This window comes from Electrophorus electricus, chromosome 10 (genome assembly GCF_013358815.1).
Source record: "Electrophorus electricus isolate fEleEle1 chromosome 10, fEleEle1.pri, whole genome shotgun sequence".
In the NCBI taxonomy this organism is placed as follows: Eukaryota; Metazoa; Chordata; class Actinopteri; order Gymnotiformes; family Gymnotidae; genus Electrophorus; species Electrophorus electricus.
This window is the reverse complement of record NC_049544.1, coordinates 8,339,231-8,351,942: the sequence shown is the minus strand read 5'-3', so window position 1 is coordinate 8,351,942 and position 12,712 is coordinate 8,339,231. Positions and strand designations below refer to the sequence as shown.

Here is a 12,712-nt window from a genome sequence, read left to right as displayed (position 1 = left end):
AAATATTTCCAGATTTGCTATGGTAACTGTTGTCGTATGCGGTTTCAGTGGTTATGTGTAACAGTTAGCTGCACTCTACAAAGCCACTACGTTACTTGCTCTGTGATGTCACGTAACACCTGTGAAACAGATTATCTCTATTTTTTAATGCCCTCGTTTGCTTTAGTTAAATACACAACGAAAAAAACGAGGAAAGAGAAAAGATTTGGGAACATTCCCAGCGGCTGTTCAAAAAAATAAGATCGCAGCCAGTCACGAACTTTGCTGTTGCTACTATCCATGTATTATACAGACATTTATAGCACATAATGTATCTTAAGTGCGATATTAAACATTCAAAACATGAGTTTAATTTATTACAGTCAAAATTAATGTAAATTAAATAATGTCAATCACAGGACCCCAGCTGGAACAGCTCTTTGTAACAACTATCATAACTCTGAGGTATATGAGATTGTTCTAATGTGATTAGCTAATAATGTATATCAAATTTAGCACTCTAAAATATAAACATTTTTATTATGTTATAAAAGTAAATAACTATATACTGTAGCAGTGATTTAAAATAATAAAGGGACCATCAGTGCAAAGTACAGAACTCAGGCACCTGTGGGAACTAAATAGGCAGTAAATGAGGAACAGGTGAGGGACATTCAATATGTCCCTGACAATATGAGGTTTCATGGCCAAAATGAGGGACATTCAATAAACTGGTGTTTGGGGCCGGGAAAGTGAATGTGTGTTGTGATCGGTGGATGTGGTATGTGAGGGCTGGCTGGGTACTGGTTCCGGCATGACAAGCACATAATTTCATTATGTCTCATGTCACTACTTCTTTTTGGTCCAGGTCCATGAAATATTTAGCTCTGTATATTTTATCAAAGAAATGTAATTTTGATAATAGTATATAAGTTGTACTGCAGCATTAGATCAATTTGTAAGTTTGTTAACCATGATCCCGGGTTGTTACTTTGGAGGTGAATTGTTGTTAGGGGTTGCAATTCAGTATGATTGCACTTGATTTTAATGCTCTGCAACTGTATGTGTGCTGCTCAATGACTTTTAAATTATTAACATGCAGAAATAACCATACACTTCATAACTTTTGTTTCATTGAGCAATGAATGTTTTCCATTTTATTAACCCTGTCAACCTGGTGATCATGATAATGAGTACATACAAAATTGATTTCATTTCACATTTACAAAGCATCTAGGGTATGAACAAATTTTGGAAAGCTCTTGTCATTATTCTTAAAACAGCTTTTTATGCTACAGTTCCATAAGAATAAAAACATTTCCAATTCCACAGCTAAATATGTGTTCAAACATGTACTGAACATTGTAAAATTGAAAAACTGTATGTTAGAGTCCCTCCATTATGCCATAAGAAAGAGATGAGCGTTTATATTTTCAGAAGTGCAGTATATTGTAGAGGAATTCACATTGTGTGTATTTCAGGATTATTACATTGCATGATTATTACTGTTGATAGTCTATGTGTTAATGTGAAGTTATAATGGGCTTTATTTTATTAGTTTGAAATCTTTTCAACTAAATTTGTCCAGCATAGATTTTGCCCAGAGAGGGGTGCTAGTGATCAACTATAGCTCAGAGCCACTGGCTCAAAGTATACTTCACCAACCTCCAGGCAAAGACACAAAGTGCACACTAAGCCCTATCAGTACAGACTGAATAATGATAAATTACATTTTTTTAAACACTTCGATGAAAGTACAATACTATATACTAGCCAATGAATGAGATATGCACAGTTCCAGGGAATCTTCATAGTGCCTTGGTTTTGCAGTGCTCTCCAAAAAATGCTTCACATAGGATGCTTTCCCAAATGCTTAACATAGGATGAACAGCAAGATAAAAGAAGACATCAATCCAAGGCCGGCCATGTGGACTAAAAAACAATGAAGATCATAATTCTTTTTATGCAGAGCAAATTTTGTCTGCACGCTTTCCAGACTGGGTGGCAAGATCAGACGCCTTGCAGTCAGTCCTACAGTACCACAGACCAGGCAGTAACTCACAACTATCTAACTGAACTCAGTAATCTCTGTATAAATGTGAGAACAAAGAACAGTGATATTTGGCTAAAAACAGTAAAAACAGAGTAGAACAACTGTCTGATTGTGCATAATTGATGCCAGACTCCAAGTATGAAGTCAAAGGGCATGGTCTGAAGGGGAAAGCCCTCTGGCTACTCTGTTTGAAAATCTTCCCCATTCTCTTTCACTCACTCTTTCCATTGCTTCTCCACAGAGTGCCTGAAAAATGATAGCACATCACTGAATGGCCTTTCTGTTGGATATTTGTTTATATGGTGCATTACCATTTTCATATATTAGAGGACACTGCTGCTGCTGCACAGGATTTTAGCAGCTCAGTAAGTAATTTCACACCAGGCTCTATTTCCTATAGGCCTTCTCTGTTCATTGCTTAATTGCCTTGAGGAAATGTGTCTTAAGTAAGGTTGTCTTACACATCAAAGGATTACCAACACCAAGGGCGAGGGGCAGGACGCACAGATTTCCTCGACAGGGACGAACATTTATTAACATAAACGACAGCAGCACTCACACGTATTATAAACGATGAACATGAAACGATTGACGTTAAACAAACACGATACACAAGAATACATCTAACATAAACACGTTACATTCAGACATTACATCTGCAATGACCAACGACGCCGCACACCCTGACGTGAGTTTAAATACACACAGACAAAACGAAGTACAAGCGTGTGCAGGCGTGGCCACACACGAAAGTCCTCCTAGTGCACGTGGCTGGCCGAACCACGTGACTCGCGGGAGGCGAGCGTTCCGTGACATGTACATACTTATTTCAATCTAAAATATTACCAAAATGTGAAAATCTAACTTTAAATAACCTGTCATTACTCCTTAAATATTTATTCACATAAATAAGTGGTTAAACTTGCTGAAATAGAAACACACCAAAGTAATGCATTCAACCAAGCTGAGCTTGAGTCAATGGCATCAAACACCATTGACAGGGCTATGTATTTGTAGGCCAAGGGTTTGTGTGCAGTGAAGCCTAAGGCTGCAATCCCCTTCAGAGTCCAGTGCGAGCTGAAGTAGCTGTTTCCTACTCACCCCACTCCTTCGATCTAATTACGAATGACAGGTTTTCCGGCTTGTGCTGCCTAATGTGGTGTCAAATCACTCTCACATCTAAAAATATTCCTATTAAAGCCAGCATGTGATAAGAGGAACAGCTTAATCCAGTTTCACTGTCTCTTCTCCAGTCTGTCTCATTGTGTACTGGTTCACACTGAGGATATGTGCTGTTCCAAGGCACAGATAGTATTTAGAAGACATGATATCTGACATTCTATAATTGTCTGTGAATGACACATATGGATGTAATGAAATTATTTCTGCCCATGTATCAATGAAAGCTATAGCAATAGTAATTGGTATGACTGCCTGTGATGGAGACAGTCACCTCGATGGAGATGGTAGTGCCACAGAGATATTATTAAAATGGGTGTTGTGGGGTTTGTATCAGTGAGCTGGCTCTTTGGACTGGTTGTAAGAGCACATGTTTATTATCTGCAAGATCAGGGATTGAGGCTGGGGTGTAGTTGCAGTGGAAGCTCAGTGGTTAAGGTACTTGACTTGTAATTGGAAGGTTGCTAATTCAAGCCCCACCAAGTTGCCACTGTTGGGCCCCTGAGCAAGGCCCTTAACTCTCAAGTTGCACTCAGTCATAATTGTAAATTGCTTTGGATAAAAGTGTCAGCTAAATCTTTCTACACTGCCCTGAAACAGGCAGGATTCTTTTAATTAATAGTATATGGAAATTTGCTGAAGAATTTTGTAAAAAATAAAAATAAAAAGACTAGCCTCTACATATAAACAGTTTCTGAGGGTTCCTGGTTTTTGATGTGTACCATATTATTTACTTTGTTAAAAGTAGATGGGTAATGGAAACCACTCAAGAAGTGTCTGCTTTCTAAGCAAGTGCAATGATTGGAAATTTGAGTTAGCAATTCTAATATAATGATTCAAACCAATTATGATTCATTTAATACTTTTTGAACATACAAAATGATCCCCTGTACCTATGCTACCAAAGCTATCTTGCACATGGATGTTTCTGTTAATGACACAGAGACACAGTTCATGAATGTGGTCTACACTTTTCCCAGAGCACCAGCCACCACACACCTCTTCCTACTTAGATTACCATAAAGTGCTTTAAAAGCAGGCATCTACAGTTCCAGTTCGTCATAAAAGCCAAACTACCCACTGAAATCATTTTACATTAACATTATTGTTGTTGTCTGCTACTATAACCAATATGCTTATATGGCTTCCTACTTTTTCCACAGAGACAAATGTGGTTCTTTAGTCCCCTTGTGAAACTGCACTGCAGTACTGGAAGTGGGATTTCAATCAGCAAAATCACAGATGAGCATGCATAAACATCTGATTATGAGCATCCAGTTCAGAAAATTCCCAATGGAAAATGATTAGGGTTATTGAAGGTTTAAATAAAATCTCATTAGCATGTAGTTAAGCCCGTGAGAACACAGTCTGAAGAGGAGCAGTATGTTTCTCAATATTAAGAATGTGAGGTATATCAATGAAATTGTGCTATTGTGCACAATTATCTGTGATGGGAAAAGTAATGAGATATGGATTATAAATAGAAAATCTATCTGTTAAAGCATGTGTTAGACATAAGTATACAAATAATTACTGTTTTCAGAATAAAAAAAAAAAGATTAGGAGGCTGTACTTGCCTGTGTGGGAGGAGTTTATTGTGAGTTCTGTTGCCCCTCCCATTCTGACACTCTAGAACACATGCACAAGTACAGTGCAAAAACACACCCACAAACACACTTTCCTATACAGGATGGTCAAGAAAGAATCACATTCTTCTGATAACCTTACTGGAGGTTCACACAAAAAGGTAGGCAAAGATGTCCATTTCCTCACTTTCCTTTTATATATATATATATATATATATATATATATATATATATATATATATATATATATATATATATATATATATATATATATATGTGTGTGTGTGTGTGGGGGGGGAGGGGTGTTTTGCTTTGCTTGCACAGCTGATGAAGGATCTCTGTCTGAAATGTTCTGTTTCTCTGGGAACATACTTTACTACAATTTTGAATATATCTACATGTCTTACTACAGTACACTCCAGTTACTCACCTAGAATCTTCCTTGTAGTTTGGGGTTTGTGTAGTTTTGTATGATATTTTGTCATTTTTTGTCCAATAATCCTTATTCAGCAAAGAAAATAAAGAAAGTACCTAATTGTACCTAAATGGCGCGACATGGAGTGCGGTGTTCTTTTCCCTAGTGAAAAGGAATATATTTAAGTGTCCAAAACTTTAGCATGCAAAAACGCACAAACTGTTAGAAAACAGCTACATTTTATTTGTAATATTATAATTTTACAAAATTAGCAGTGAAGCCTATGTTAATTCTAGTCAACTAGACCACCCTAAAATAGAACCATTTTTATGTGTTCTTGTGGAACTTCAAAGATAATATGTATTTTTGGTGTATTCAGTATGCACTAAGAAATTGTTTTCAAATTACATTTTACTGTATGCTATTACACATTTGTATTAAAGTACTAATATACATACTTCCAGTGTATTTAAATGTAAATGTATTTTACATATTAAATTGTTTTTATTAAATATTATTGATATTAGTATTAAAAATTAAAATATCTACATTTAAATGCACATTTTTTTCCAATGAGATCTACCAACTTGTATTCTTTATAAAGGGCTGAAATGCATATGGAGATGTATGTCTAACATTTGCTTTCTTTAAAGTATGGTCAGGTAGACACCATTACAGTTATGCTTTCATTCTATTTTTGCACAATTGTTGTAAAATAAGTACAAAGATTGTTCCAATTTAATTAATATTAATAATAATAATAATAATAATAATAATAATAATAATAATAATTAATAATTAATATGTTGTAGTATGTTGTAGCATTGTATTTTTTGCATTCCTATGCTCCTCTATACACTATGCTCTTGAAAGATTCGGACCAACGCAGGAAGTTGTTAGGATTAAAAATTAAAGATGAATTCTAGAATCAATACACTTAAATATGTCTTCCTATGTCTCCCACTATGCGCAAATAAATACAATTTTCTTTGAAAAACATAATAGCAATAGATATGTAATAGATACATTACAAATGTGTAATAGATTACGGAAATGTAGACATATTGACAGTGTCAAATCAGTTGCAGATCTACAGACGTTTAGAGGTGCCTTCATAATACTGCACTGTAAGCCCTTATAGGCTGTCTGTTTACTAACTCATCTATTGATCTGTACAGTTTGTGTCAGACTCTTTTCATCCATGGCATTAATGAGTTTGTGTTTTTTATTTTTTGCCATTTCCTAAGAAACCTTAATCTCACAATCTCAAGCATATATATTTCATATATAATATATATTTAAGTATATATGGACATACATATTTATAACTATATACTATAACTCTATATATAAAGGAGAGACAGATTCAAACCTAAAGTCGACATGTCAGCTATTTCTAACTAGGGCTAACCCCATGGTTCACTAAGTAAGTTCTTATCTGACTTTCTTTGGTTATTTTGTAATGTGAAATGGCATTTTTGAAATTTTGTAGCATGGTATTACATTTCATACTCAAAACTAAGATTTTTTAAAATTTATTTAATTGAAACCTATAAATTAAAGCTGTTCATTTATGAGAATAAATAATCTACTCATGCTCTTACCGCAACCATTCACAGGAAATAATGAGCAAAATAACAACAGCCTTGGCTACTTTCTTCCTGTTGGTCAGCATAGCCATCATCATAGCAATCGCTACAGTTCAGAAGCAACAAAGGACTTTTGTTTCTCCTGGACTTAAGGTAAGACCCTTCACATAAGACAAATTTCAATCACAGACTAGCCAAACTGCATCATGCAAATAATATTATATTCCAAACACACCAGGGTTAATTACAAGCAAGTGTAAAAGTACAGAGGACAATCCAATCAAGTTTAACTGGAAATGCTGCCTTGTTATCTTGAAAATGCTGTGTGTAAGAGCTGCTCCGAAACTAGTCTTGACAGTTGTGATTATTTTTTAAGACTGTGACTTATATTATAAACATGTGTCATAGGCTAGAGAGAATCTGCAAACAGTGCAGGTCTAAGCAAGTGCATATATAAAAAAAAACATCTTTAGCATAGTCTGCCTTGGGGCTTTTATCCCAGGGGTCAATTGTGTAATGTGTCAGAATGCTTGTATTGTTTAGAGAGATAGATCTTTATTGATCCTGAGGAAGAACTGCTGAAAGTAACCGTCAGAAGTGGGAGTTTGACCCACTCCTCTATTTGGTGATCAGAATGCCCAATTATATGAAGGTTGTCTTATTTTGAGCCGGTTCTCATTGCTCAGTCATTCTGATACAAAAGCCTAAGCCAAGCCTATTGTTTAACAACTTGTAAGTTCACACTACTCACTAGTTTGACTAAGAACAAACACCAAATGTTATTTAACTGTGTTAATTTTTTTTCATTGAACAGGGCAGTTCCAACATTTAGACTGAGTGGGCATATCAACCCCCAAGTTTTGCATGTTGAAGTCATTTAATTTCTCATGAAGTATGCATGCGCCTTCATGAGAACCTCAGCAACCAAAGACTTCAGCAATGGCAAATTGCTACAGCTCTAATTGCTACAATTGAATGGGACTCTTTAAGGTTGTTAAAATTCCAGTCTCTCTCTCTCTCTCTCTCTCTCTCTCTCTCTCTCTCTCTCTCTCTCTCTCTCTCTCTCTCTCTCTCTCTCTCTCTCTCTCTCTCTCTCTCTCTCTCTCTCTCTCTGTGTGTGTGTATAGTATGGCATAGTGCTAGATGCTGGTTCCTCCAGAACTACTGTGTATCTTTACCAGTGGCCAGCAGAGAAAGAGAACAACACCGGGGTTGTGACTCAGACCAATATGTGTCAGGTCAAAGGTATGAACTAGTGAACCATCATGGAGATCTTTCCTCCATAATTTATATAAGTTTCTCCCCATCGATGATGTGTGGGACTCTTGTCTCTCTTCAAACTAAATTTATCATGTCTTTCAACTAAAACAAACACTGTGGACACTGAGTTCCACTGTAAGGGCATGAATATGTACTAGAGGAAAGGCTATTTAATCCTGTGTCAAAAAAATAAACCATTTCTATTAAATGATCATGTTTATATGCAGGTCCAGGTATCTCAGAAATGAACAAAGAATCATGGAAAAACCTTATGAAGTGCATGGGAATCATAACAGAGACAGTCCCACTGAGTCAGCGCAATTCCACATCCATTTTTCTTGGAGCAACTGCAGGAATGAGATTACTTCAGTAAGCAGTTTGTCTAAATTTTTGCAAACATATCTACTGTTTTATGACAATGTAGCAATAATATTGCAATGTTTGATTTCTGTTATTCACAGTGGAGTCATATACCTTAAAAATCATAAATTAATACATATACTGTTTCTCAAGCCAAATTTATATAAGCTGAGTGGTAAAACATAAAGCATTATTCTTTACTAGGAATTAGACATAAATGACACCTGAGGTTTTTGTAAAAAAAAATAAAAAATTTCTATGCAGCCAGAAGAATGAAGCGGCTGCTAATATCATCCTGGTGGCTCTGCAGGAATATCTGCACTCTTTACCCTTCGATTTCCAGAATGCTTCCATTATCTCAGGTCAGGAAGAGGGTCTGTATGGGTGGATCACGGTCAACTATCTGATGGGAAACTTCCTGGAGGTCAGGTTAAGAGGCTTTTTCCTTTTGAGTGATGGCTGTGTTAAATCTCTAGCAATCATTAGCTTCAAACATGAAAGAAGCTGTTCATTATTAACATGCTATATCTTACAATTAGCCCCCAAAAGAGAAGATTTTAGGGGAGCTCTATGCAACAAAGGTTTATGAGATTGTCTGTTGATGGTTTTCAGTTCCACAAACTGAATAAATGTAATATTTCTTCATCATGTCTTAGTTACTACACAAAGATATAAACTTTATGCACACAAACATTGATCTAAATCTTTCACTGAGCTGTATCTGTCTTGCTCTGATCTCTGCTACAGAAGAATATATGGAACGCCTGGATTCATGCACACGGAGCTAGGACTCAGGGCTCTCTGGACCTGGGCGGCGCATCCACGCAGATTGCCTTTGCAGCCCCAGACAACACTAGAGGGAAGGATCTAGTCCAGGTGGCACTCTATGGCTATGAATACAACATCTACACACACAGCTTCTTGTGCTATGGCAAAAATGAGGCAGAGAAGAAAGTCTTAGCAGAGCTTGCAAAGGTAAGCTTTATTGATCTGTTCACCTCTTTTTACTTAAATGTTATTTGCCTGAGGGGGGAAAAATTACTCTACAAAAGCATGTACAGGCAGCCCTCTTCCAACTCTGTAAATATTATGCATGCTGGCATAACTCTTCAAGAACAGAACAGGAAAATAGTCACTACATCAGAAATACATTAACTTCCACTGGCAAAGTCTATGGTTTTTAGAAATTTTCTTTAGAAACCATCAAGACCTGAACAGCCCTGATTTGCTGGGGGTGGAATGTAATGTAATGTCATCTCTGTCTGTAGACAGGGCGAGGCCTATTAAAGGTGCATTATGGCATTACTGTATTGATCAATCCATTTCTCTTGTTTTGGTGCTTACACTAATTACACAAAGCAGACCAGAGTAAGGCAAAATGTAAAATTCCTGTAAAACCATTCTGTCACAAATCCATTAATGTTCACACACGGTCCATTTAAACCAGTAGCTGATGCTTGAGCTTATGTAAGTCAGTGCTTTCCCAGACAGCCTACTGCTGTCTTTGTGTTGTTGAGAAGTGGCAGATCAAATTACATTAAGATTCATTACTCTTTTCTTCTTTATTTTGCTCTTTGCAAGTGAAATATATATCATGTATCCCAAAACATGGTTAGAGATGAACTGTGGATTTCCTAATTTGTTAAAAGTGGTTAATCAAGATTTTTCAGGGGTGTAATAATTGGCCTCTTAAATATTTCACCCCTATCCCAGAAGTCCTCGAACTGGTCACATATAAACCACCCGTGCTATCCTGCTGGCTACAACATCACCATGAAAGCCAGTGATGTCTTCGGCAGTGAATGTACAAAGAGCCAGGCACCAGCTCAGAATGGGCCAGAGAGGAACATCACTTTCGTTGGACAGAGTGACCCAGCTATGTGCAAACGTCTGGTCAGGAGGATTTTTGATCTGAATTCTTGTCATGGAAAAGAAAACTGCTCGTTTGAAGGAGTTTACCAACCACCTGTCACCGGGGACTTCATGGTATGCACTCCCACTTAGCATGACAGTTTATCATATATCATCAATTTGAATGGCATTTTAATCTCTGTGGATGACTAAGAATAACAACATTACAGAATGTCTGTTTTTATAAAGGATAACAAAAAGTTTTAGTTTTGGTTTCTTGAATGGATTTCTTTTACTAGGCCATTTCTGTCACTTTTAATCAAAGTATTCTAATGTGGAATTGAAAATATGACTGAACAGCTTTTGAAAACCAACCTTAAACTTTTAGGACTAAAAATATTTCCCTGTTGCTTATTCACATTATTTTTGACAATATGATAATCTATTGCCATAATCTCATTACCACCTTAACTGTTTTGTTGTGCTATCTTTTGCTAAGGCATATGCTGGCTTCTACCATACTGCCAAGGCTCTGAACGTAAGTGGCTCTAACAGTTTAGAGAAGTTTAATGCCACCATGCGGTCAGTCTGCTCCATGGACTGGAAAACAGTGAGTACTGCTAAGAGGCTGAGAATGTAGATATATAACATGGTTGTTTTGACTTGTTATGCTTTGCTTTGCTTTTGTTTTTGTGTGTGCATTTCGTATGTTGAAATACTAAACAATACAGCCAACCAGTTGAAGTTGCAGAGCTAATCAATATGGTTTTTGTTTTGGCATTCTAGCTCAAGAACAGTTACAAACTCCCAGAAGTACACTTGAAATCTGTTTGTTACTCCGCAAACTATGTTCATACACTCCTCGTAGATGGATACAAGTTCAATTCCGACAACTGGGAAAATCTCAATTTTAAAAAAGAGGTACAGTTTTTGACAAAAAGGCATTAAATCGATACTTAGAACTTCTATGGTACAAAGATGAAGACACATTTTATTAATTTCAAACCAACTCTTTATCCAATGGGACTCCCGCAACTTCTTCATTTTCCAAGCACCTAAGATGTTCTAACAGTTCTAACAGTTATGTCATGACAAATAATTTTCAACTACTATCTCTTTTCCAGATCAATAACACAAGTATAGCCTGGTCCCTGGGCTATATGCTAGCCCAGTCAAACATGATCCCAGCTGAGGCCAAACTGCTGAAACTTCCTATACCCAACATTGCTTTTGCTGCTCTTCTCTTCATCCTCTCTGCCCTGATCATCATTACCTTCATGTTCCTCATCATCACCCTGGTGCGGTTCTGCTACTGATGCCTGGAAGAGCTCTGTTCAGAAAGCGCTCCTCGGTCTTCGAACAGCAGCACAGCAGCAGAAGACCTCACCCACTGAAATCTAGGGCTGTGTATGTGGGCCCTCTGCCACAGTTTCAGCGGTTCCTGACCAGGGTTTCATACAGGATACACCATGAATTCTCACCGCCTGGAATTGCAGGTGTCTCAGGCAAAGACATTGAATGCACAACAGCACATCTAGCTTCTGATATATCACTGCAGCTTAAGGTGTTTTTTATTATGACTATTACTATTTGGAATGTAAAATAAAATAAGAGCAACTGATATGATGAAATTGCACTCAGGACCAGGTTAGGTGAAATTAGCTTTGCAAGCAAAGTATTTGAAGAATGAATTGCTAACTATTTCTGCTGGCCATATTCAGATTTCTTTTTTTTTTTTAGTTACATGTGAGTTCCTGTAGCTCGGAGAGGACAAGATAACAGTCCTATAAACAATCCTAAATGGAGTTTATCAAAAATAAATCCATATAATGTAATAACATATTGTCATCATATAGAATGAAAGAATATAGTTAATATTTACTAAGTGGTTGACAGTTTTGTATTTACTGAAAAATAAAACAGCTGATAGTTAACCAATTGAGACCACTATCCATTAGACTTTCTGATTTGAAAGTGTTAGATGGGTTTGTAATATATTGGCTCTCATAATCGCTATAATTTTGTTTTGTATTTTACAAACCAAGGAAATTTATAGCAAATAATTTTAAAAGGATAGCTACCCAAAATTTCAGAATCTTTAAAAAAATGTATCAAGTAATACTGTTCCTATACCTGAAGACATGTAACACCTAAGTTTTACCTGTATAGGTATACTATATAATTTAGGTGTATTCAGTCCATGTAGCTATTTGATAAAATGTAACATGTGGTATTTGAGGATTTTACATGGTTTTGTTTCATTTTAAAATATAGCATCCTCGAGGCATCCAGTATTTTATTTTATACTTGATACTAGTTTGGTTCTTGACATATCATGCATTGTGTGGTTTAAACAGGTTTGACTGCATGTCACCTTTTACAACCTTTTTTGTGTTAAATATGGAATTGTATTATTGTTATATTTAACGAATGTTAATAA

At 36.3% G+C, this 12,712-nt stretch overlaps 1 protein-coding gene across 1 annotated transcript; it reads left to right on the top strand.

The window, feature by feature from the left end:
* Positions 1–4,901: 4,901 nt before the first annotated feature.
* On the top strand, positions 4,902–11,588 carry entpd3 (ectonucleoside triphosphate diphosphohydrolase 3). The gene is made up of 10 exons (XM_035531074.1): positions 4,902–4,958; positions 6,832–6,954; positions 7,929–8,046; positions 8,289–8,430; positions 8,686–8,845; positions 9,169–9,396; positions 10,135–10,407; positions 10,772–10,882; positions 11,059–11,193; positions 11,397–11,588. The coding sequence occupies exons 1-10, from the start codon at positions 4,902–4,904 to the stop codon at positions 11,586–11,588; spliced, it is 1,539 nt and encodes a 512-aa protein (XP_035386967.1).
* The last annotated feature ends 1,124 nt before the right edge of the window (positions 11,589–12,712 follow it).